The following is a 27,085-nucleotide window of genomic DNA, read 5'->3' on the forward strand; positions in this document are numbered from 1 at the left end:
CATAACCGCAAGAAACAGACCCTGACTTGAAATAAGCCACTGAAGTTTTGGAGTCGTGATACACAGCATAAACTAGTGACTGACAGCTCACTGATCCAGCAGACAAGACCCCCTGGCACACCTTTTACACTCCTGTCATGTTCCATTAAGAGTGGTCACAAGTTACATCAACAGTGGTATATTTTTTAATAGTTTTCAGAATATAACCTGCATAGCTTTTTAGAATAAAAAATGATATAACCTCAGGTACATGCTTTAGGGCACTTGGTTAAACAACAAGCAAACTGTGTCTTTGAGGACCACCTCAAAAGGGAGGCACACTTCACAGTGTAACTTGATAACAGACATGGAGATAGATGATTACGTCATGGCATGTTGTCTACAAAAGAACATCTGACAGAGCTTAAATAGGACACACCACACAGTTAAGTATTCAAGCACTGCTTTTTGGCAAAGTAAAAACTGCCTAAAAACCGTTAATGCATTTTTGACTGGAAAAAAAGATGTGGCTGCTTAGTTCTTCTGATACAGCACTTCTTTTCCAGCATAAGACAGGCTCAGTTCAACTTGAAATCAGTGAGGAATGATTCTTCCTCTTAACTGTTAAGAAAAAATGAACTAAAGAAATAAATTACTACCACAGCAGGAACTATGGCACAGAGAGAATGAAATAAAGGAAAAATCATCTTTCCATCATTGCATAGTCTCCCGAAGCAGCAAAGGTGAAGGGGAGGACACTGAAAAGCCATTTCATTCACACATGGCCCAAGGGTCATTTTCTGATGATTTTGGCTCCCATGTCTGGTTGTTTTATAAAAAAACACACATACCACAAGCCTCCTACCCTCGTAGAGAAGTTAGTTCCTTTCATAAGCAGCACAGTAAAAAAAAAAAAAACCGCAGCTGCCTTAGCCACTTGACAGCTTTTCGGTACACCCTGTGGGCTTTGCAAGGCCAAGCCTTATTAGCACAGGGTCAAAAGGGAAGTTCCCTTTAGTCCTTTGCCCAGAGGCCTGGCACAGTCCCATGCTTCCAACAGCCTCTCCTCATGGAGGTGTCCAGGGTCCCCGGGAGGGAAGGCAGGCAGCTGGGCCCCAAGGGTGGGGTGCAGCCTCCTCTTGGGCCAGGACTTCTGAAACGAGCCCGAAGGGCCGCGCCACCCCCCAGGTACGGGACCAGACACCTGCTGCTGCCGTTCCTTCACCCCAAGTTTATTACAAGCACTGGAGCCCAGGCACAGCAGGGAGCATGAGTTTTCTCTAGGCTCTGAAATTGTGTTGTAAGATGTTGCAATAAAATTTTTTGTAGCTGTTGGGTGAATGTTTATAAATCAAGTCTAAGATTAAATACCATTTTCGAGCTGGGAGTTCAGAAACAGTTGTCCCAAAGGGAGTACCTAGCAACCAGTGACATTCTGACTGCAAAGTCTCACTTAGGACTGCGTTCCTTCTGTTCTACGGGTGGTCACAGGCCGTCACCAGCTCAAACCACTGCCGGAGAGCATCGCTGAGCGTCTCGGGAAGTGCGTTTACATCGCGTAGGATTATATAGAACGGGAACGGGAACTCTTCCATGTAGGACCGGATTTCAGGCATCTCTCCAGGCCCTTTAAATATTGGTACCTTGATGTCCAAGATAGAATCCTGGCAAGAAAAAAACATTTAGAAATAAAAAAACTAAATCAGTGTCCTTGGCTAGCTCTTTTATGATCTCCTTTGCAGGCAATTTTTAGGCCTCACATGTCTAATTCCTGCTTATAAAAATAGCTCTTATTACTAAGTAAAACAGAACTCTCAATAAGGAGGCGGCAGATCTCTGAGCCACCCCTTCCAGGAGAATGGCCACTAAAAGGGAAGGATGGGGTAGATAAGCAAACCTGATTTCCCTACGATGGTATTTCCTATTCTCTACTTGGAAGAATTCACATTAAATCTTCAGCTTGCTATCCAGGCCTTAATGTGACCTGCAGAGACAGTACTTCCCTAGGAACAGACCACCCCGTGGACATCTTTCATGTAGCGACTGATGCTTCCTCCTTTGAGGAGGGCACTGCTGAGATCCAAGTACTTGGAAAGGCTGGTCTATGTTTCCAACGGACAGGGCCCATCATCAAGGCTGTGATACCTGCAGCAACGCTGTGCAGAGGGAGATGACCCACCAGAGTACTAGTCAGCACAGAAAGTGGTTAAGAGGACAGACTGAGTCAGTCTGGACACTGGCTTCCTTGTCATTACCTACAACCTCTGTGCTTCTGTCCTTCGCTGTAGAGCAGGAATAACCATCCCTACATCACTGGGTTACTGCTCGGTTACATGAGAAAATAATTATAAAATGCCTAGCACAGTGCCCTTCAGGCTGCCATGAATGTTATAGGAGTTCTCGGTATGACAGTGAGACCCAGGCCCTTTTTCAGATAGAACAGCTTGAAGGGAATCCCCAGAAAAGTGGCTTTTAGTAATCACTCACCCGTGAACTGGGATTGTCCAACACAACAAAAATGACAAAGATGTTAGCATTCCGGGCGGCCTGAACTGCTGCTAGGACTCTGTCTTTGCCCTCAAAGAAAAGGCCGCGTCCGTCAGAGACCACCAGGAGGAGCTGTGCAGTTTCTGTAGTAGAACATAACAGCAGGAGAGGAACAACTCAACTCAAATGACAACTCGAACTATGTACGGGGACTTCCCTGGTGCAGCAGTGGTTAAGAATCCGCCTGCCAGTGCAGGGGGCACGGGTTCGAGCCCTGGTCCGGGAAGATCCCACATGCCGTGGAGCAACTAAGCCCGTGTGCCACAACTACTGAGCCTGAGCTCTAGAGCCCACACGCCTAGAGCCCATGCTCTGCAACAAGAGGAGCCATTGCAATGAGAAGCCCACGCACCACAAGGAAGAGTAGCCCCTGCTCACTGCAACTAGAGAAAGCCTGCGCACAGCACTGAAGACCAACGCAGCCAAAAATAAATAAGTAAACTACGGACAGTAAGACAAATTAGTGCAGGCTTTCTCTGTGCTATCAAAACCAAGCAGTTCTCTGAAACTGGTGAATTCTGGGCACAAATAAAATTAGATCTATTACTTTGAACGCGTGAGTCACAGACAAGGCTGCACAAAGACACACAAAACTTCTGTCAATAAAACAATTTCCCAGTAGTGCTTTGGGGAATGTCACATTTAGATCAACTTTGTTGTACAGCAACATGTGAGAATTAAAACATGTTTATGGATATAAAGTATAAAAAAAGCAGTCCTGAGTTAGACCATTAAAAGAAAGTGCCCAAATCAGAAACCTAGAACTGTATCTTCCAAAATCAGTCATTGGCTATTAGCTTCAGATTTCTGTCAATTTCTTGTACCTAAATTCTGTTGTTTTTCTTGAAAAAAAAAAACAAATAGAAATTTAAACAAAAACTTAACTAGAAGGGACCACTAAAATGAACAGTGAATAAAAATATTAAAATTTTTAGCATATTATATAATGTTTCCAGTGAAAGACTGTTGTGCTTAAAGGCAGGCTGTCTTTTGTCAAGGAAGGTTAGCAAGTGTTGAGAGGCGTGAATGACCTACTTTAAAAGGAAGTCTTCCCATGGTACAATCAGAATTTGAGGATTTAGGGAAAGGCTAAAGAACTAGTGTGCTGCAAAAGCCCCAAATCAATCATGGATGGATTAGCTGGTTTCTGAATTATGTCCTTCTCCACTTTCCTTTGTTATTAAAATATTGAAGAATACTCTTTACATTTAATTCCACACACCCTTACTCCTTTCATTCACAATTGAACTCAAATCTATCAAATGAGTACATACTAGTTAATTACAAACTAGTTGGTGTCTACCTTCTCCTTTGATTATAAGCCTCTTGAGTATGGGTTCAATAAAAATTTTTGAATGAATGAACAGGTGGGTAAAAAATTCCATGAATGTTTAATACCTCTGCATCATCCCCTGTTTATGTGTTTTCCTATAGAGCATACACTTTAAAAGATGGTGATGGGTACACTGAGATGAAAACAAACAACTTGCAAATAGTACGAGAACAAAAAAGCATTTTGTTAGCAAAGACCAAAGAACACAGCTCACCTGGACTGATGTTTTGTGAGAGCTGCTTAGCGGCTGCAAACATGTTCGCTACAGACTCTAGAAACTAAACCAGAAATAGACAATTAGAGAACTATTTAAACTCTCTTCCCACTATCATAGAGACTGAAATTACTTCTGGCACTTAAGTGATTGTCAGATAACCATCTCAAATCTATAGCAATCAAACTGTCCCATCCATCCATAAAGGACTGACAATCCTTGCACTTGGCATTCATGTTGGGTGCTGGCATTCTCAAGCACAGACAAGACCTGTGTCCCTGGCATATACCCCACTAGTGTTCTACGAGACACCCCAAAGGAAAAGAAACACTTCCTCTGGGGGACAAGAAGTCAGTAATCCCCCAAATGAACCAAAGAGCTGTCTTCTTTCAAGAAAGGAAAAGAGCTGAGCAAAAAAAAGAAGGCAAGAAAACATAAAATATCCAGTGTAACGTGAAGGAGGCTAAATTACGGCAGGAATCAGGACGGAATTGTTATCCCATGCTGTGTTTAGAACGTATGCCATCCTGAGCAAGTCACTGGCTTTATTTCACATCGTCTTCTCTAGGCTAAATGGTAGAGAAATTGGCCTTGACCCACTTGATAAGGGTACTGGGAGGTGGTTCATTTTTCCAAAATGTTCCAAACCTCTCGAAATAGGGAGCCAGAAAATCAATGATGCAAAGTCAAATGATCTTTGAAAAACAGAAAAAGAGATCACATCCTATTTAATAATGGATGCCAAGGGAGATTCTATTCCAGTGGTACACCGGCTGAGGCTTAGGACTATTCTCTATTGTAAATTTTACCATGCTGGGGAGGAGGGAGTTCTAAAAATGATGTCTCTCCTATACCATAAAATAACTGCAGAAGACATCTGAAGTCATCAGCATACCTGAGCAATCTTGGTTTTCTTTTGTTGGAATTTGCAGAGCCGCAGAATCTGGGACCCTGAGTAATCACTGAACTGTTCGTGAAATGGGTGTAACAGCTTTACGGACTCTCCAAAACTTGGGGGAGAAAAACCAAATACAATGGGAGTTATTTTTTGTCCTGCAAAAAAAGGCTGGTTTTCCCAATGGGATTAAAAGGCACTCTTACCTGCACACCGCAATCTGACCCACTTCCAGAAAGGTTAGAGCATTTCCAATCACAGCCAGAGATTCAAAGGCAAGCTGTGAAACAAAGTGAAGGGTTGAAGAAATCGGAATATCCTCTACACCAATGCCTTTCAACCTTTTTTATACCAAGATTCCCACAGAAAACACTACTTTTTTGGTATGGCACACAGGGGAACAACATCAGTATGGCTATTCACAACCAACTCAGAGGCTTTGGTGGCTTTGGTAGTCTTAGGCCCTGGCTAATAGCACAAGCGCCGAAACCCAATATCCTTTATACTCGTAGGAAAGGTCTGCTCTAGACATTATCCAATAAAAGCGATCTTGAGAAATTTGGTCCATACATTTTTAAGGTTTCTTCCCCCTTTTTTGACTACATAATCTCTCATGGGTAAAAGATTTTAAAAACCAATTTATTCTAATCTATGCATAAATGACAGTATAGTTTTAGAATTTAAATTCAGTTAAAAAGATGACGATACTTGTAGCAACTAACATCTACTGAACATGTATCAAGTGCCAGGCACTGAACTGACTGCTCTGTATACATGATTTCACTTAGTCTTCATAACAACTCTGAGGTTGAGGTAAGTATTGTTATCATCATGTTTTCAGAAGGTAAAACTGACAGACATAAAATGAACTGCCCAAAGTCACGCAGTACTAAGTGGGGAGTTGAGACCTGAACACAGGTGCGGAGGTGACACTTTTTCCAGCAGAGCTTGTGCAGACTTCAGGCTGCTCGCTGACTTGTGCTGGGCAACAGCATCACGGTGAAGACCTCCCCCCACTCTCCACGTCCCTGACGGCGGGGGTGTGTGTGTGTGTGTGGGCGTGTGCGTGTGTGTGTATACACACACTAACTACACAGACGTAAAGAAACGTTTACTGAAGACATCTTAAAAAATCAGGGATACTCAGGGCTTCCCTGGTGGCGCAGTGGTTGAGAGTCCGCCTGCTGATGCAGGGGACACGAGTTCGTGCCCCAGTCCGGGAAGATCCCACATGCCCCGGAGCAGCTGGGCCCGTGAGCCATGGCCGCTGAGCCTGCGCATCCGGAGCCTGTGCTCCACAACGGGAGAGGCCGCAACAGTGAGAGGCCCACGTACCGCAAAAAAAAAAAAAAAAAAAAAAAAAAAGTATCAGGGCTATTCAGTTATTACGTTGTGCATGGTCTTAAAAAATATAGTACATTCATTCAGTGGAAAGTAAACACTGACAAATTTACTTACTCTGCAACTAGACAATAGCCTGGCAATGCTAAGAAACACAACAAACTAAACGACCTACAGCAGTAAGACACCAAAATTTCTTGAGACGTCCTGAAATTGCCCCTTCGAACTCTTTAAATCTTAGATCTTCTCAAATATGGTCTCATATTCTCAGAACAAACTAACTGGTATTTCAAAGTGTTTTTTAGCCAGAACATATTTAAAACATTCAGGTGGCCCATCGAACTGCCACTACACCTCTCCTCCTTACCTGTTTGGTATGGTTGTCTACCATGCTAGAAGAGTCATCGACAGCCAAACAAATCTGATACTGGCGTTTACTGGGCTTGGTCCTTCGAAGCCAAATCTTGTCTTTCCGAAACTGACTGGCAATGTATGGAATGACCTTCCGCATGTTCAGTCGCTTCCCAGTTCGATAGTCTCCTCTGTTAAATTTAACCAAACAGGAGCAAGATTAAGGATAAAGTCACAGTAATAATAACTTATAACCAGTTATACCAAATAACCAGTAACCTGGCACAATGCAGTGTTACTGTCAATTGAGATTATTAAGGGCTGGGATCTTCTTGATCAGCAGCCAGAAAAACTGGGTATGTATGTGGCAAGAATAATTAGGTCCTTTTAGAAAATTTTAAACACTTTTTAAAAAGAAAAATAATGTTTGCATTGAATATTAAGTCTTGGATTCTCTTTTGTGTTCTAAAACTATGCTTCTGGACACATCTTTGGAAGATCTAGGTGAGTGACACATGCAGCGAGTGAGTGATCCAACATGTAGAAGGTGACCAGCACACACACCCAAGCTCATCAGGTATTAATTAACTAGTCACAGAAAGTGCATTCATACTGAACTTCACAGAAACTTCTGTGGTAGAGATGATAAAATGGCAAGGTGAGGAACGCCATACTAGAGCCTGTGCAGCACAAGTGGCAACCTAGACGCCAGCACCATAGCTGTTACGTGCTAGTAAGCTCAGCAGAAAAGGTGACACTGCCACCTTTCCAGGGCACCATGAGTGCATCCAATGGAGAAGACTTACTTCAGTTTGGCAGCCTGGGTAGGCTCTAATATGAGACGAAGCTGTTCACACAGCTGTTGTGAAAGAGGTGCCGTTAAGACCAGGTAACTCTGCCACATCTCCACTGCTGCCTTCTCCTGTGACAACAGCAACAACATGTAAGTCACCCTTAGAAGGCTGGAGCCAACCAAAGTCCTTACAGCAAGATGAAGGCCTGAAGCAAAGCAGTAGAAAACAACCTGCTTCTCTTGTCAAGCTGCTATCTGATTCACCCGGTTTAAAATGTCTCCTCCTGGGCTTCCCTGGTGGCACAGTGGTTAAGAGTCCGCCTTGCCAGTGCTGGGGACACGGGTTCGAGCCCTGGTCCGGGAAGATCCCACTTGCCACGGAGCAACTAAGCCCGTGCGCCACAGCTACTGAGCCTGCGCTCTAGAGCCCGCAAGCCACAACTACTGAGCCCGAGAGCCACAACTACTGAAGCCCGTGTGCCTACAGCCCGTGCTCCTCAATAAGAGAAGCCACCACAATGAGAAGCCCGCGCACTGCAACAAAGAGTAGCCCCTGCTCGCTGTAACTAGAGAAAGCCCACGCCCAGCAACGAAGACCCAATGCAGCCATAAATAAATAAATAAATAAAATTTAAAAATAATAGATAAATTAAAAGTAAATAAATAAAATGTCTCCTCTTCCACCAAAGCCACAACTTGCAGTTCCAATGAGAAAGCAAGGTAATAAAATACTGGAATTCATGACCAAATCAATGCCTTATTCACATCACCTATGAGGAGTATATAACGTGTACCCTTCATATGGAGAGGGAGCTGTGATGGGTAATTTTGGTGCCAGGAGATCCAGCCACTTAATCATGGTCTCTCAGGCTCATGTTTCACAAACAAAAGTGACGAGTGCAAACCTCTCAAGTAACACTCAGCAGTGTGCTTATTTCCTGAATATAAAGCTCCATGGTTAGTTTTTTTTTTTTTTTTGGCCGATTATGGCAGAGCAGTCAATCCATACATGTGGTGAGAATAATGGTAAGAGATACAAAATTAAAATATGTATATTTAGTAAATATGAGTAAGTTTAGGATGCAAGGTCACTGAAAAGGGAACACCCGGGTAGTCTACACTGCCATATCAGCTGGCAGTGTTCCAGGGGGCCTCTTCAGACAGTGACACAGTATAGACTTTCGCCCCATGTTCCAACCACTGTCACGTCTATTACGTCCATTACAGACCGAGCAATGGAAGTGAAAGAATTAAACACACCAGTGTCTCTCTGTTTTAATTAAGCTACAGATCTAGTGGCAAAGCAGGCAGAAAACAATGGACAGATGTAGGCTTCAGAATTATAATTATATTCTCCATATACTCGGTCGCTTTGACCAAAGTAATTGGATTTCCTGTACCGTAAAAAACAAAAGTCAAGATATTTTATAAAAAGACCAGTGACTTACTTCTTCTGGGTTTCCAGATTCGTGTGGCTGCCATGTTTGCAGCTGTCTCTCCAGGTCCTGTCTTAGTTCATTGGCATCTTTTAAGAAGGGCTAAGAGGGAAAAGCCACGGATAGAGGAGACCCAGGTTGGAATCACCAACTCACTATACCTGGTTGCCTTAGTCCCTGCAGTATGAACTCCCCCTGAGATGCAAAACTTGAGCAAATTTAATGGCACAATTAAGACGCCAGACAACCATTCTTCTCCTTCCCATTATGTAGAGGCAAAATGGATAAAGGAAATTTTAACATTTAATAAATCCATCCCAGTAAAACAAAGTACCCAGGAAGATATCAATAATGGAAATATTCTTTAATTAATCTAGACTGTAATTAAGTCAAAGAATTAGGGAAAACAACTCAGTTAATTGGCTCTTCCTAAATGCAGGCATTAAGCCAACGATTCTTCCTACTTAACCAACATAAACTTAACTGTCCTGCAGGCTCCTCACACAAGGCTGGTGGATGTGAGAGGAGGAGATGTGAGAGCCAGAGGTCCGAGGACAAGACCCACCATCGTGGCCAAGTCAGGACACAGACCACCCACGGTGACCCTGGGATTAACCATTAGAAGTGTGTTATCTGCTCAGAGAACACATGTCATACCAACAGTACTCCTTAAAAGACTGATAAGGATATGATACCCCAAAACAACCAGATGCTATATAAAGTTTTTAAGACAAACATGTCTTAAGCTGTTTAAAAGCAACTTATAATTACGTTTTGTCAACTTATTGAAGTAGTAATTTGTGAAAGTTTTAGTACCTGGAAAATCGTGTCCACAAGGAACTGATGGGCTGTATGAATGGTCGAATCTCGGCTTCTCTCTGGTTTCTCATTCTCTGTCTCCCTGTGGGGTGTGTCTGTCCTGGGGTCTTGGTCTTCCTCTGTGTTAACAGTTTGGGTCTCCATCTCCATCTCTTCAAAGCCTGTTCTCACACCACAATGTCAACATGAAGACTCAGCCTTCACAGTCACGTGTCAATCCTAACAATTACTCAGACTTCACTCATTCACTCCCCGGCACATTAACACCTCGGCTCCACGTGTCCTTTCTCTCTGACACAGTCTGCCAATTCTCACTCCCTCAACTTCCCCCTCTCCCCACCCTGATATGGAAGGCAGCTGTTCTGGGAGGTGGAAGTGGGGGGAGACTGTTTTACCCTGACAAGCCTCACAGAACCGTGTGATCCATTAAACTATGTTCATGCAAATAAATAAACTATGTGCATGCAGAACTCTGACAGAACCAAAAACTAAAATAACATCATCGCTCCATTTTATAAATGAGGAAGCTGAGACAAAGAAGACAAATAATTTGCCTCAACCTAAAGTAAGTAAGTAAGAGAAAGTCTGGATTTGAATCTAGGAAGGTCTAATCACAGAGCTATGCCTTTCCCACTGTCCTGTAACAGCCGGGCAGTCAGCAGTTCTAACGCCCCTGAGAAGACGAAAGCAGAAGGAAAAGTTTTTGAATTTAGCAAGTTCTTTTGAATTTGCACTTATACCATTGCTGATAAAGCTATTTTTTCATGTGTTGAATGAATTAAAAAAAAAAAAAACAGCCTTGTAATAGCACTTGGTCAGCTATGAAATGGAACTGTATGTAAGAAGTTTTGTTACCTTCTCACATGCATTTCCCCTATTTCTTTAAATAAAATGTTTAAATATAGTATATTTTCATATAATTAAAAATACTGTGTCTCTAATACTCAAGAATATATCTTCTGGGGGACTTCCTTGCTGGCACAGTGGATAAGACTCTGCGTTCCCAGTGCAGGGGGCCCGGGTTCAACCCCTGGTCAAGGAACTCGATCCCAGATGTGTGCCACAACTAAGGAGCCAGTGAGCTGCAACTAAGGAGCCCACCTGCCACAACTAAGACCTGGTGCAACCAAACAAATAAATAAATAAATAAGAAAGGAAAAAAAAGAATATATCTTCTGGTCATACTGGAGTATGTGTACTATTCTGTTTTCTTCTACATATTTAAAAAAGACCGCTGGGTTGGGCTTTGCTGGTGGTGCAGTGGTTAAGAATCCGCCTGCCAATGCAGGGGACACGGGTTCGAGCCCTGGTCTGGGAAGACCCCACATGCCGCGGAGCAACTAAGCCTGTGCGCCACAACTACTGAGCCTGAGCTCTAGAGCCCGTGCTCCGCAACAAGAGAAGCCACCGCAGTGAGAAGCCTGCGCACCACAACGAAAGAGTAGCCCCCGCTTGCTGCAACTAGAGAAAGCCCGCACACAGTAACGAAGACCCAATGTAGCCAAAAATAAATAAATAAATTTTAAAAATAAATAAGATAAAAAAAATAATAAAGACTGCTGGGATTTTGTCTGCAACTCAAGTTTCAAGGGTGTCCGTGAAGGACAGCGTCCTGTAACACCTTCTACCTTCCTACTCCCAAATGAAATATGTACAGGGAAATCATTATGGGCAAATGAATCTCTAAGCCATGGGTTAGGATGGGGAAAGGACTGACCAAGCGCGACTGCAGCACCAGAGAAATGGCTTCTGTGAGTCAGAGAGCTTAGGCAGGAGGGTGTGCTCACTGCAGGACTCACCTGGCCCGGCTGTGCGCCCCGACCTGGCCTCCTCTGACTCCAGCTGCTCCATGTCTACTGCACAGAGCTCCTCCTGCTCCCCTGTGCCCACGGAGGCGTCCTCTGTCTCCTCCTCTTCCCAAGCCTCACTGGGGTCCTTTGCAGACTGCTGCTGCTCCGTGCTAGCCACATCTGCCAACAAAGTGCACACACATGAAAAAGTCAGCTCTCTGCAGACAAAGCCATCACAAGTGGGTGTGCTTTTGGTCATTCGTAGTTTCCAAGATTCTGCCACTGACTGGTTATGTGGCTTGGACACAGTACTTGGCTTGTCTGTGACCTACTGATGTAAGTGCTTAACACTCCCCGCCACGCCCCCCGGCCAGAAGCTTCAAGGATACAGTGTAACTATACATGTGACCATAGAGTTGGATGTTTAGCTGGGTTTTTATTGCTATGGCCAGAGACTGAACCAGAATAAACACGCCAGGCACGTGACTCAGAGCAGCTAATGGAACCATCCTCATTGCCAAGTTACGGGTGGAAAAACTGTAGTGATAAAGTATAACAATACGGGGCACAGAAAGATCAGCATGGGAATCCCAGCATCGTGATCTTGGACCAGTTCTTAAACATCTTCGGCCTCAGTGTGCTGATCTATAAAATGGAGAAATCCTAGCTGGTAAAGACTGTTAGAGGAACTCCATGGTCATGCCGCAAAGGCTCATAACGGTGCTGGGCACAAGGTAAAAGCTCCATGCACGGCAGCCATCACTGGTATTGCTTCATTTTTCTTCAAAGTGGGGACAGGGAGAGAAAACAGTAATCCACAGCAGAGCAGTCTTGTTGTACCATCCTCATAGTACACATTAGCAACACCAGCTTGCATGTTAGGAACGAAACAGTGACAAGTTACCAGGAGAACTTGAAGCGGAGACTGAGTGACGACTGACTACTCCCTTTCTATGCTGAGATCTTTTTTCTCCTTGTTTATTTATGGCTGCGCTGGGTCTTCATTGCTGCGTGCGGGCTTCCTCTAGTTGTGGTGAGCGGGGACTACTCTTTGTAACGGTGCATGTGCTTCTCACTGTGGTGGCTTCTCTTGTTGCGGAGCACAGGCTCTAGGCACACGGGCTTCAGTAGTTGTGGTGCACGGGCTTAGTTGCTCCGTGGCATGTGGGATCTTCCCGGACCAGGCCTCGAACCTGTGCCCCTGCATTGGCAGGCAGATTCTCAACCACTGTGCCAACCAGGGAAGTCCTCTCTCCTTTCTTGAAACACATATTTCAAGTTCACAGCTCCTACCATTGCCAGGTGATTCTGAAGAAATGTCCACTACTCAGAATCCCTGAGATCAGTGCTGGGTTTGGATACGGCCAACCATTACCAAAGATATTTAAAAGGCTTACACCAGACCCAGAACCCTGAGCACTGAAACCCTGCACTTGGCTACAGATATCTTTATATCCAAAACAAATTGTATTTCTGCACAGTTCTAATTAGAAGGAAACTAGTTTAAAAAGCCATTTCCCCTCCCTCCTAAGATGACTTGTAAGAACACCTGGCGGGCACACAGCATAAGCGCTCACAGAGCTCAGGGACCAAAGGAGAAGCCTTCCCTGCGTCGTACCGTAGGTCTGTACATCATAGGGCTCGCTACCCTGTTTAATGTGCTCAAATGCTTCCGCGTCCTCGGCCTGGGACTGGGCCGGGCCCTGCTCAGTGTGGTTGTCCGTGTCCACAGTCCTCAGCCTCTTGTGCACACGCTCATTGTGGTCACCCATGGAGCGTTCGTTGTCGGCCTGCCCAGGTTTCCTCTTAAAACTCTGTGGGAAATATGAGGAAATTCATCAGAACCTTGTCTGTAATGGCAAAAAGAGTAAAAATAATCATAATGTTTACCCTCAGGGGGCTGATTAAGTTAACCAGGTGTACCATACAAGAGTGGATTTCAGTGAAGCTGTTAATAGGAAGATCTCTAAATACATATACAGAGCAATCTCTATGATATACTTTTATACCTGAAACAAAGGCAAAGAGGCAAAGAAACACTCTCACACAGGGAGGTGCACACACACAAACATCCATACCTATACTACATATGCAGAAAGTCTCTTAGAAAGAAGACAAGACTGGCAGCACCAATATGCTCTGAGCATAGTCCCTTGGGTGGCTTGGGGACAGGAATAAAATGGAAGCTTTTTAGGGGACTGGTTTCTATATACTAATTTTGTATCACATGCATGAATAATATCCCATTTTAAAAAACCTTATTTTTAAAACACAAAAGAGGGAATTCCCTGCCAGTCCAGTGGTTAGGACTCGTCGCTTTCACTGCTGGGGCCTGGGTTCAATCCCTGGTTGGGGAAATAAGATCCTGCAAGCCATGCAGTGCAGCCAAAATAAATAAATCTAATTAAATTTAAAAAAATTTAAAAATAAAACAAAAAAGAGAATGGACAGTGAACAGAGTAAGACTGGTTAGTCCTTGGCAACAACACAGAACACCTGGTTTTTAGGCTCCATAATAAGAACTTAACAGGATAAGGGTGTGTGTGCGCGTGCATGCGTCTGTGTGTGCATGCATGTCTGTGTCTCTGTGTGCGTGTGTGTGTGTGTGTGTGTGTGTGTGTGTGTGTCTGTCCCCACACAGGGAAGAAGCCCCAGCTGGGAAAGCCCCACAGTCCTGGCCTGCTCACCAAGGCTGACATCATGGTGAGACAGCAAAGGCTGGGAATTTGGTAGTTTTTTTTTTTAAAACCATTACATTTAGAACATCATTTTACATGCAGCCTTCACCTAAGTTTAGGTGAAGAGTGATAGAGAGAGTGATAGAGACCTGTGTGTTTTTCCTGGTGTTTTTCTGAGAGGCCAACCGGGCGATGAAGTTGGATTCATGGCCTTCTGCCTGGTTTGCATCCGCAGCTCCACTGCCGTGTTCCTGTGAAATCCAAGCCACAAAGAATGAGGTGGAGGAAGCTGTGCAAGCATCTGGTTATCGACTGCACTGTGCACAACTCCTCTCACCATTCTCATCTCACAGTCATATGCAGTTGGCACTCTATATCCGGGGACACGGAGGGCCCACTGTACTGCGCCAGTTTACATAAGGGACTTGAGCAGCCTCGGATTTGGGTATCCAGGGGTGTCTTGGAATCAATCCTTCTTGGACCCCAAGGGACAACTGTGACCATACCTGCCTGTCTGCTCTGGAACTCACCCATGACTAAGGCTTGGCCTGTGGGCAGAAATGAGAGCATCTAGACCTGAGTCTGTTACCCTCCTGTGGGACTTCGTTAGTTCCTTCTCTACGGGAGGTAATGGCTTACTCTGAAGGTGGGACAGACCTCGATTTGAAACCAGGCTTCATCACCAACCAGCTGAGTACTCTGGAGATTGTCATTTAACTTCACTGGGGCTTATTTAACTCGGACATAAGATGGAGAACATAGGGACTTCCCTGGTGGGGCAGTGGTTAAGAATCCGCCTGCCAATGCAGAGGACGTGGGTTCGATCCCTGGTACAGGAAGATCCCACATGCCGCGGAGCAACTAAGCTCGTGCGCCACAACTACTGAGCCTACTCTCTAGAGCCCAAGAGCCACAACTACTGAGCCCATGTGCCACAACTACTGAGCCCATGTGCCACAACTCTACAACAAGAGAAGCCACTGCAATGAGAAGCATGCGCACAACGAAAAGTAGCCCCCACTCGCTGCAACTAGAGAAAGCCCGTGCACAGCAACGAAGACCCAACGCAGCCAAAACTAAATAAAAGAAAAGAAAAAGAAAAATGTTCTTAAAAAATAAAAAATAGGGACTTCCCTGGTGGCGCAGTGGTTGAGAGTCCGCCTGCCGATGCAGGGGACACGGGTTTGTGCCCCAGTCCGGGAAGATCCCACATGCCGTGGAGCGGCTGGGCCCGTGAGCCATGGCCGCTGAGCCTGCGCGTCCGGAGCGAGCCTGTGCTCCGCAACGGGAGAGGCCACAACAGTGAGAGGCCCACGTACCAAAAAAATAAATAAATAAAATAAAATAAAAAATAAAATGGAGAACATACAAAGAACAATAATATCTATCTTATAGGGCCACGATGAAGACTTGCTAAAGTAATGAAATGCTCAGCACCTAATGGGTGCTCAGTAAATGGTTTGGAAGGGGGATGAGAAATATAAACCGTTGTAATTATTGCTGAGAAAGTAGGGGTGCAGAGAGGCCAAGGGAGTTGTCCAGAGAAACCTCTGAGTAGCAGGCCCTCCAACTTCCAGGGCTCCTTCCAGGCTGCCAGTGCCCCAACTGGGCCACAAAAGACACCTCACCCTATGTCAAGGAATGAAGAGGCACTTTCCATTTGACATTAATGTTTAGAAGCCTGGTGAACAGCGAGGAAAAGGGAAGCCCTACTAGATACTAGAGCCATACCACTGCGTGAAGTCTCAAGTCAACTCTTCTTTCCTTAGGAGCTTTCTAAAATATAATTTGAACTTGGTTCTCCCACAGAGAACTACACTCTAATAACTTTTTCTCATTGAGCACATCACTTAAATAAAGTGTGTAAAAGTATTCTGGGATTTGTTCCAGTGGGCATATAAAAATAGGTGTACGACCACTTTCTTAATGAACGGGAGATGATATGTTAGATGTCAACCACAGATAAACATCATACACGAACCAACTACTGCTAAACAGAACTTGGTTTCGGACAGGGAGAAGAGGCCCTCCCAAGGGGCAGCGGGCGAGGCAGAGAGGGCCCTTCACCTCCTTCCCCTGCTCCTTCTCGGGCGCGGCCCCCGCCAGCTCCACGGCATGCTCGCTCTGCTCGCTCTCCAAGCCCGTCTGCCCGCAGGAGTCGTGCTCTTTCCTCTCCGTAGCCTCTGGCACCTGCTGCTCCGTGTCAGAGTTCTCCCCTTCTTCCTCTTTTTCCTGCATCTGCAGGGAAATCAAACACAGCATTAACTGCTCTGGAGGAAGATGAGGTGGGAGGCCCCCCTCACTAAGGGGAGTCTGCAGGGAGGGGATCGGCCAAAGCGGGTCTTAAACAGAAACATAAACCTGCTCGGCAAAGTAGCCTAAGAGAGATTCCAGTGGGAAGAAGGTAATTTTTTCTCATCATCATAGTTTTAATCGAAGACAAGCCAGACCCGCCATGATACCTGAGGCTGGAGACCTTGGTCAACAGGGACATCCTTCTCTGCACTTTCCTCACTGGTGTCCTTGTCCTCCAAAGACTGCTGCTCCTCCTCTGCGTTCTCTTCAGGATGCTGGGCAACATCCTTGTCTTGGTCGGCAGCTCCTGTGTCCATCTCTTCCTCCCCCTCCTCCTGGTCATCTTCACTGGAGCCTCCCTCAGGCTCGTGCTGACCCTGGCCTTCATTCTGGTCAGCCTCAGTCTCTTTGTTTATGTCTTCGGCTTCATGACCTGCTTCTACAGTATCCATTGGTTTCTCTTTAATTTCCAAAGGATTCTCTTCTGGACAGATGAAACCAAAAGAAGGAACACAGAATTTAAAAATCAAACAATGTGACTTCTTAAGATGGGATGTAGTTACACAAGGGTCTTATTATTATTCTCGAACCAGGAGTTGGCAAACTATGGTCCTTGGGCCAAATCTGGCCATCCACATATTTCTGCAAATTTCTCCACAAGTTTTATAGGAACACAGCTGCACCAACCATTTACCTATGTGTTTACCCCATCCATTCTGTATTACCTGCGGCTGCTTTCACACTGTAAGAGCAAAACTAAGTATTTGCAACTCTGTTGCAGCTTATGACCTGCAAAGACTGTATGTTTATTATCTGACCGACCCTTCACAGAAAAATTTTGCCTACATCTGCTCTTAACCGTACTTACATATTGCATACAACTGTTTAGATGGTGCATTTCATTAAAGAATAAGTAATCCACTAAAAAATCCTAAAAGCCACCACAACAATAGGAATATTTTAGAACAGATAGGAAATGCCAGTCTATCACTGGGAATAATTGGTAGACATCATTCTTTACCATACACAGAAAATACAACATATATTCAAATGGGAACAATCTTATTTAAACATTTTGTTTATTTAAAAGAGCTTTTCTAAACTTTGGGCACTTCAGAAATCAGTTATTTTGTTAGCAAATAATTCTTTAAAATAATTGCTCTTCAGATTCACAGAGAGAACTAGTGGTTACCTGTGTGTGTGTGTCTGTGTGCATGTGCGGGGGTGTGTGCATGTGTATTGGGGGTGGGAGAGTGGGAGGTACAAACTATCAGGTGTAAGACAGGCTCAAGGATGTATTATACAACATGGGGAATAGAGCCAATATTTTGTAGTAACTGTAAATGGAAAGAACTGTATAAAACTTAAAAAAAAATTTTTAATAGTAACTGCTTCTTAGTTTATATACTCAGTAGCTTAAAACGAGCCTGGATATTTTTCTAGGGCAAATGGCTTATTAGATTCTCAGTGGATTTTAATTTTATGCTTGGTTGTTGAATTTAAGGTTGAAGTAAGATTCCAAAATTATAAGTTAATGGAAATGGCTTAGAAGCAGCAGCTTATATTACATTTAAAAAGTAAACTAGAGGGCTTCCCGGGTGGCACCTGCCAATGCAGGGGACACAGGTTTGAGCCCTGGTCTGGGAAGATCCCACATGCTGCAGAGCAACTAAGCCCGTGCACCACAACTACTGAGCCCACGTGCCACAACTCCTGAAGCCCATGTGCCTAGAGCCCGTGCTCTGCAACAAGAGAAGCCACTGCAATGAGAAGCCTGTGTACTGCAACGAAGAGCAGCCCCCGCTCACCGCAACCAGAGAAAGCCCACGCACAGCAACAAAGACCCAACACAGCCAAAAAATAAAAATAAAATAAATTTATAAAAAAAAAAGTAAACTAGAGATTCACAGAGCGAAGACTGTTCTAAGCACGAATTACCAAATACCTTAAACGTGAGAAATGCATTTAAATTTGAGCCATATACTCACCTCCTAGATTTAACAGATGTTAATGTGTTACCACAAGTCTATCAAACTTGTCACTCATTTTTAAGAAATAAATGGTTCTGGACACAGCTGTCTGGATTCTGGATGCCTTTGCCCTTCCTACTTCCTCAGAGCTCATAACCTGAAGTTACTGTATATTATTCCTTTCTATGTGTTCGTATATTTGATGTATCCATAAACAATATATAGTACTGGTTCTTGTATTACATTTCCACCTAAATGGTACCTCTCATTAATTCTTTTGTAACTTGCTCTTTTTTTTCCAATACAGTGTTTTTAATAGCTTTCGACATATATAACTGATTCACTAAGAAGCAGAGCCTCGCTGGCGCCACCTTTCATCTGGTTGCCCACCACGACGGGGGCTCTCTATTTCAGCGGCACCGCGTACACAAGCTTCCGATACTAGACAGCACCCCTAAGGAGTCACACTCGGGTTGAACAGTGGGTGACAGAGGCGCTGAAGTACTGCCATGCCAAGTGCTTTCTTTTGGGACTATCCCATTTCACTCCCCATGGTGATTTCATATTTCAGACTAAACACACAACATATGCACAACAATCAACAACTTTCCCAGGAAAGCTGTGACTGGGCTCCATGAGAGGCCTGGCTCTACCTGGACTGCACGGTGTTTACATCAGCCCTTGAGACGGGGCACATGGTGACACTGTGGGGCGATGGGGCTGTGTGTGACAACACCGCCTGGGACAGCAGCACTGAAACACAGGACAGGAGACGACAGGAGTGACAGAGACCTGCTGGTCTACAAGCTCCAGGTCTACCCAGAGGAGAGACAAAGAAACGGCAAGGAATGTCATCAAACTGGAATTGTGCTGACCAGACAACACGATAATGACCTGGCCATCACACTGGCCTGAAGAGAAATCTGTTACTGCTCAGTTTCAGTGACTTCCAACGGGCTCTTTAGGTTTCGAAAGACACACCTTCTCCGTCTTCGCTGTCTGCGTCCCCATCACCATCCTTGTCTTCACTGTCTAGGTCCAAGTCATCTGGAAGGTCCAAGGCCTCAGGTTCGGGCAGCTTTTCCTGATTGCCATGGTAAGGGTCCACCTCGTTCTCATCATATTCCCTCTTTGGACAACGGAGAGAACAGGAAAATATGAATAAAAATGAACTTTTAAAAAGTGTAGCATTCAGGGGCTTCCCTGGTGGCGCAGTGGTGGAGAGTCCACCTGCCGATGCAGGGGACACGGGTTCGTGCCCTGGTCCAGGAGGATCCCACATGCCGTGGAGCGGCTGGGCCTGTGGGCCGTGGCCGCTGAGTCTGCGTGTCAGGAGCCTGTGCTCCGCAGCGGGAGAGGCCACAGCGGTGAGAGGCCTGCGCACCGCAAAAAAAAAAAAAAAAAAAAAAAAAAAAAAAAAAAGTGTAGCATTCACATATAATCAGCTCAAAGCACAGTTGACTCTTGAACAACACAGGTCTGAACTGTGTGGGTCCACTTACATGGACCACTTATGCACGTTTTTTTCAATAAATACGTGCTACAGTGCCACACAGATCTGTGGCTGGTGGGACCCGCGGATGTAGAGGGCCAGCTGTAAAGTTACACACAGATTTCCAACCCTGCAGATGGTCAGTGCCCCCAACGCCTACATTGCTCAAGGGTCAACTGTAGTTATGCTGAGAGAATACAGTGTCTCTTCCCTAAAATTACCAGTACACATTAGAATTTTACCAATATTCTTTGAATTTTCATGTTGGAATTTCAAGTTTCACTTTCAGTGCACATTCTCCACTGATAAGAGGTGCTGTGTTACTTAATCTCAAAGAGGACACGGAAGTTTATGGGAAGAAATACAGAAAAGGACCACAGGTTTTAGCTTCCAAACTACAGCACGAGTCCAAACAGCATGAAGACCACCTCATCGGTAACCAATAGTTAGATATTTTATGTCCGGTTAAGAGGCTCTGTTACACATTCCCTTATGAGGCAATGGGAAAGCAAATGATAAGCAGGAAAAAAAAATGTCTTGAGACACCCCCAGGAGCTGTGCGTTGCAGTGGCCCTGGCCTTGAGTCAGGAGAGCAGGTTGGTTCTGAATCCTCATTACCTCATCTATTTGTTCATTAATTTTATCTTGGCCTTGCCCATCATCAGCTTCTGCTTCTTCCTTTTCTTCCTTCTTATCTTGCTGGGTTTTATCTCTGCTTGACTTCCCAGCATCCAAGTTGTCATCTTTAGCAACAAGTTCAGGATCTTCCTAAATACCAGAGGAAGAAAAAACACAAAAATCCTCGCTCTCAATCTGAACAACTGCTTTCACATAGGGTGACCCTACCTAACGCAGCTCTTAGACACATATTGGGCCAACCCTATGGAAACATCCAGCTGACAGGGCATATGTCATCCTGGAGGGAACGTGCAGGTCTGCCTGGATGGAAGCAGTGAGGGCAGGTGTGTGAACAGCAGGGGTGGGGAGTTGTCGTGAACATGCCGGTCAGGCTACTCTTTTAGCCGTAAAGACAATCGATAACCTAGATAGCAGAGGAAAAAGAAGAAACAGAGATGGAAGAAACAGAAGAAGAAAAACCAAGCCAGAAAAGGACGAGCAGTGAACAGCAGGGAGTGGTATTTGGGAGGAAGACTGCCTCCTCTCAACCTAGGGACTATGTGATGGAGGGAATCTTTTAATTACCTCATCCATTCCTGGTCCTGTTTCTTCAGTTTTACTGTCTTCTTCCTCCTCATCTTCCTCACCGTCGTCATCACCCCAAAGCCTCTCATCTAGTTTGTCAGCTTCCTCACCATTCAGATCGCCCATCTGTTTATCCAGGTCTCCACCCTCACTATCTGATTTCTCATCATCCTCTTCTGAAAGGGAAGAAGGCGCTGAGCTTAGTTCGGCAGATCCCCAAATTGATCTGTTCCTGTGTATGTAGGAGAGGCAAGGGCCGGGCAAGGGTCCGACCTGGGATTTACTGCCTGTTTCTACAGAACACCCTAGAGGAGATGCTTTAGATCTCCTGAAGTAGTCCTACTGTGTTTTGCAGACTGTTTGGAGGAGGAAGGAGGTCTGTGACGTGTTATGTCGACAGACTGTGAGGAGGGTGGTGGAACAGCTATCAGGATGCCTAGTTCTGGTGCTGGGAGAGTGTTCATTATGGGACTTCAGCAACCTCACTGGGTTTTGCTTTCTTACCTGGGAAATGATGAGGCGGGACTACGAAATTCCCAAGGTTCCTCCCTGTCTCCAACACACTCTATGTCAATGATTTTACCCAACATCTCAAATCATGTGTCTAGCTCAATTAACCAGAATTTTCTTGCCTTTGTCTTCGTTCAAGGTCTACTTTGACAAAGGTTATACCCTTAAACGCTACTTAGGCATGCATACATTCTTCTACTCTGAGGTCAGGTATCATTTCTGCAAGGCATTCACTTAAAGTAAGACACTGTATTTCAGATTAAACTTTGGACAGAAATTGAGGGCAACAGTTGAATTGTGGTTCAAACACAACAGATGATAATGTGCTGTAAGAAGTCTTATTATCAAATAATTTTCAATAACATGTAATGTTCATAAGTTAAATGAAAAAAGCAGACTATAGAACCACTTATGGTCTCTGCGTCTATATATATACATGCAAGAACTGGAAATAACCCAAAACTGATTAAGTGATTTGGGTGGTAGGCCTAAAGGGTATCGATTTGGTTTCTGCATTTTTGTTCCAGATCACCTACAACAAATGTCTACTAATTTTGTAATCAGAAAAAAATATATATTAAAAAACAACCTCCCCAGAACAATGTAACTTGAGCTGAGAGCCAAGCTCTGCTAGGGATCATCTCCTTGCTCTTCTAGATTTCCCTGAAGGACACTACGAAGTCACTGATCTGGCACACGAGGCAGCCAGAACGTCAGAGTCAGCGTCTGCGCTTACTCAAGAGCAGAATCTCCAAAATGGACTAGAGACTTCTGACCGGAGGAGGGGATGGCACAGGCATACACTGATGTTTCCACCTGCAGTTATGCAGAGTAACCAACTTGTTCCAGAAGAGTATAATAGGCTCCTTATTGGAAATACGTAATTTCCTGGATAAGACATTTATTTTTCAAGAATAAGAATGAAGTGACAGATCAAACAGACAAACAGACAGACAAACCTCGTTCTTCAAGCTCCCCATCATGCATTTTCCCATCAAAGTCTTCTGACATCTCAATGGCATTATCCTCGCCCTTAATGTCTGATTTTGAGTCAGGATCCTCTTTATCCTTTTCTTGACCCTTCTGAAATGTATCTTCTGCCTATATGAAAAAGCATTATAGAAACATAAATGCACACTGTAACGTTACTAATGTTTATTCAGCTCTAAATAGAATGTATAAATGCCAAGACTAATGGTATAAAATTATCTCTGGGGAGAGAAAATACACATAATTTGTGACTTGCTTTAACATTTCTGTAATTAATTTCCGGTTTTATTACATTTTTTGTTAGAGAATATAGAATTTTGTTGAGGTTTTCTCCATGAGAATTGTTTGTTTTTTTGCCAAGCCGGGCAGCTTGTGGGATCTTAGTCTCCCGACCAGGGACTGAACCTGGGCCACCTGCAGTGGAAACACAGAGTCCTAACCACTGGACCGCCAGGGAATTTCCCTGAATTTTTTTTTTTAATCCATACATACTAAAAAAGACTATGCATTCTCTTTAGGGTAAAAGAAAATTCATCAGTCTTACTACATTGCCCATAAATTTAACATCTGTTTTGTCACTTTGATCTCTCATAGACATTACCCAACTGTGAATGTAATTTTCCCCCTACTACCTTCCTTTTTATTTTTTTATTGAAGTATAGTTGATTTACAATGTTGTGTTAGTTTCAGGTGTACAGCAGAGTGATTCAGTTATATATACACATACAAACACACTTTTTCAGATTCTTTTCCATTGTAGGTTATTACAAGATATTTAATACAGTTCCCTGTGGTATACAGTCGGTCCTTGTTGTTTACCTATTTTATGTATAGTAATGTGTGTCTGTTAATCCCAAACTCCTAATTTATCCCTCGCCAGTGAATGTAATTTTCTTCACTTTTCCTTAAACTATATATTCCTACCTAATCTACACTATATTTGGGGCAAAAGATTCACATTGTTATGTTTCATTATAGCTAAATTTTTAAAGTTCTTTTTTTTAAGATACAAAAGTAATAAAATCTCACTTAAAAATTTCTAAGCAAGGGCTTCCCTGGTGGCACAGTGGTTGAGAGTCCACCTGCCGATGCAGGGCACACGGGTTCGTGCCCCGGTCCGGGAAGATCCCACATGCCGCGGAGCGGCTGGGCCCGTGAGCCATGGCCGCTGAGCCTGCGCGTCCGGAGCCTGTGCTCCGTTGCAACAGGAGAGGCCACAACAGTGAGGGGCCCGTGTACCGCAAAAAAAAAAAAAAAAAAAAATTTCTAGGCAAAAGAGAAAGAGTAAATACCACTGGTGATGTTCTGGCACATACTTTTATCCGTAAGTACACCAACAGATACTTAGAAATATAGATGGGGTATACCAATACCGGCCTCCCGCATCTTCTTCAACAAAAAGGGATTATGCTTGACAAACTGTTTTGCCATCTGCTTTTTTATTTAAGTTAAAAAATGTCTCCTAGATATATTTCCATGTTGTCACTTATAAACCTATCTCATTATGTTTAATTATAGTATTGTTCTGCATGAATAATATAATTTAAATAATTCATAATTTTCACCAGTATAAATAATGCTGTAGTGAGCATCCTTGTATAAACACACTCCATTATACACATATTTATTATCTTGGGCCCTTATTAGCATTTGTACAAGAAAACATGGAATTCCTAGGTCAAAGAACACACACAATTTAAAATTTATTAGATACTGCCGAACTGTTTTGATAGCTTTCTATCCCACTTAATGATTTTTACATTGGATTTGTACTTTTCTGTTAGGTTTACTTTTTCCTTTATTTTTCCATTAACAAAGTACTATGTGCTAATTAAGTTAAATTTGAGAAATACGGAAAAAGGCCAAAATAACAATAATGTGTATGTTATCTGTGTATGTATATCCACACACATGATGTACATGAGAGCTATGCCACATAAACGCTAGCATTACTCTTTTGTTTTTTTTATGTTTCCAATTTTCCCTTCAAAGGAAGAGAGGAGGCTTGGATTGGTTTGTTCCTTTATTTTTAATAAGTATAACCATACCTTAAATAGAAATTTATGCAGTGCTCTAAATTTAGAATGTAAGTGATAAAAAGTAATTCCACTACCTCTTCTTTCTTCAAGTCACGGTTGATTAATCCAAATAAAAGTAGTGTGTTTAAAAAAACGGTCCCAAATGAGATTGGAATTTAAAAAAGCAACAGAACAATCTTAGTCCAAAGCATCTAAATATTTCAAAAGCATTCTTGATTCCAAATAAAAAAGGATATAGATTTTAAAACTTTCCCCATGTCTTAAAGACATACAACAATAAATCCTATTAACAGCAAACACTGGCATTGTTGTTTAATGCAATTATCACTTAAAATAGCCAAGCTTTTTATCCCTAAATGAACCACTACCAAAAATGCTCTCTTAGAAGTCATCAGCAAAAGTTTTCCCATTTAAAATAAAAAATTTTTTAATCATTTCCCTCCCAAATTATAGCTACAACCGATGACTGCGCTGCAAAAGTTCCTTTCTGTGGTCTTTAAGCTTTTTACATCCACTCCCTAAGCTCCAGTATTCTTAGGTGCCTAGATCACAGTTTGAAAACCATTAACCTAGTAGAAAAACCATGTATATATGTAATTTAAATAGTGAAAAAGGAGTTAGCTTCTGTAAACTATATACATACTTCATGCCTGTGAAAACGTACCTGTTCTTCATTTTCTATCTGGTCACTCACATCCTTCATGCCCTCGCCTTCTCCAATGCCACCTCCCTCGTAGTCATGGAACTCAGTCGCTCCCTCTCCCGCTGAATCTTCCATAAATTCTTTGGGCAAGCAAAATCCCTCAAAAATAAAAAGAGTGAAAGTTAGGTAAAAAAAAAAAAAAGCAATAAAGAAGGGATTTCCAGTCCTGCTACAGGAGAAAATACTGTAAATAAATGATTAATTCTTTTCTAGCTCAGTATTTTAAATCTGATTGAACTACAGTAGACTTCTGTTGGTGACAACAGTTATTATGCAGTTTCAAAGCTTGACATCAGATTTAATATACAAGATTTTGAGACTTTGTGGAGGCCGCTGGCATGTAGTAATTTGTCATTTGCCAAGACAAAAATTTGAATGAGGTATACATTAGGACGGTACTTAAGGAGCAAGTTACGGGGCAGGGTGTGGCACAGAAACTCTCAGTGTCTAAATCCCAAAGGGGTTTTGTCCTTCTTTACTTCTCAAATTAGCAAGCCTGAAAAGAAAGAGAGAAGACATGTAACCCCGGAGATACAGCAACTTGAAAGCAGATGCTACAAGTGAGAGATTTCATTTCCTTTTATTGAAGAAAATTTTGTGTGATGCTCCTCAAATAAAGTCACGTTAATTACAACACAAAAAAATATGCCTTCCCCTTCAGCTCTTGAAGTAAATCTGTCACTCTCAGGGAACGTGCTGTATTTGGCCTGGGCTGTCTGCTGCCAAGGCACCTGGCACCCTGGCACCCAGCATGGCAATGGGGTCTAGAGTTAAGAACAAGGTCAGACACAGGAAGACTTGTGAAGAGTTAATAAAACTGTATTTCATGTCAGAAAATAGCCCAGGGCTTCCCTGGTGGCACAGTGGTTGGTTGAGAGTCCGCCTGCCGATGCAGGGGACATGGGTTCGTGCCCCAGTCCGGGAAGATCCCACATGCCACGGAGCGGCTGGGCCCGTGAGCCGTGGCCACTGGGCCTGCGCGTCCGGAGCCTGTGCCCCGCAACGGGAGAGGCCACAACAGCGAGAGGCCCGCGTACCACAAAAAAAAAAAAAAAAAAAAAAAAAAAAAGAAAGAAAAAAGAAAATAGCCCAAAACCAAATATCAACTACTAGTGTGTGGGACAAAAGTGAACAGAAAAAGAAGAAAATCATGGCTCTCAATCAGAAATTTTATCAGAGAAAGTACAAGCTATCAAGATATTTGCCAATCTAAGGACGAGAATGTACTACAAATAAGCTGTTAACTAACAAGACCAAGTTCCAAGACCAGCAAACACTGATTGTGACTTAGTTACACAGAACTAGCTTCCTACGGATTAAGTGCTTTAATCACAACCAAGATCTATTATCTTTTTTTTTTTTTTGGCCTCGCCATGTAGCACGCGGGATCTTAGTTCCCCGACCAGGGACTGAACCTGTGTCCCCACTGCAGTGGAAGCTCGGAGTCCTGGACCACCAGGGAATTCCCCTAAATCTATTATCTTAGCACTGTGTCTAACCTACTTTCAAGTTCCCTCAGCACTCCTCAGAGAGGACAGGAACACAATTCGGACATTTAAATGAATGGAAAGGCAAACTCACCTTCAGGACATGTATTCTTAGAAAGTCGATTGAAAAATACATTTTGGTTAAGACAGTGAGATATACTATTTTAAAGAAGTATGTTTAGATGCAGGCAGAATCAACCATAAAGGAAGGAGATTCAGG

At 43.5% G+C, this 27,085-nt stretch overlaps 1 protein-coding gene across 3 annotated transcripts in view; it reads right to left on the reverse strand.

Annotated features, from left to right (window-relative positions):
• Window positions 1-162: 162 nt before the first annotated feature.
• The window catches only part of MDN1 (midasin AAA ATPase 1), a 157,693-nt gene continuing 130,770 nt past the window's right edge, over window positions 163-27,085 (reverse strand). For all 3 annotated transcript variants that reach the window (XM_081250560.1, XM_081250562.1, XM_081250561.1), the window contains exons 84-102: window positions 25,340-25,477; window positions 22,606-22,747; window positions 21,137-21,312; window positions 20,552-20,701; window positions 19,423-19,570; window positions 16,639-16,955; window positions 16,244-16,414; window positions 14,326-14,427; window positions 13,117-13,312; window positions 11,508-11,678; window positions 9,706-9,869; window positions 8,902-8,991; window positions 7,467-7,582; window positions 6,677-6,851; window positions 5,175-5,248; window positions 4,969-5,083; window positions 4,074-4,137; window positions 2,467-2,609; window positions 163-1,643 (exon numbers count right to left, since the gene is read on the reverse strand). In XM_081250560.1, coding sequence (XP_081106686.1) covers window positions 1,455-1,643; window positions 2,467-2,609; window positions 4,074-4,137; window positions 4,969-5,083; window positions 5,175-5,248; window positions 6,677-6,851; window positions 7,467-7,582; window positions 8,902-8,991; window positions 9,706-9,869; window positions 11,508-11,678; window positions 13,117-13,312; window positions 14,326-14,427; window positions 16,244-16,414; window positions 16,639-16,955; window positions 19,423-19,570; window positions 20,552-20,701; window positions 21,137-21,312; window positions 22,606-22,747; window positions 25,340-25,477 — 2,841 coding nt within the window. In that variant the 3' untranslated portion in view covers window positions 163-1,454. The remainder of the gene's footprint in view (window positions 1,644-2,466; window positions 2,610-4,073; window positions 4,138-4,968; window positions 5,084-5,174; window positions 5,249-6,676; window positions 6,852-7,466; window positions 7,583-8,901; window positions 8,992-9,705; window positions 9,870-11,507; window positions 11,679-13,116; window positions 13,313-14,325; window positions 14,428-16,243; window positions 16,415-16,638; window positions 16,956-19,422; window positions 19,571-20,551; window positions 20,702-21,136; window positions 21,313-22,605; window positions 22,748-25,339; window positions 25,478-27,085) is intronic.

The sequence above is a fragment of the Mesoplodon bidens genome, assembly GCF_964165515.1.
Source record: "Mesoplodon bidens genome assembly, chromosome: 12".
NCBI lineage: Eukaryota > Metazoa > Chordata > Mammalia > Artiodactyla > Ziphiidae > Mesoplodon > Mesoplodon bidens.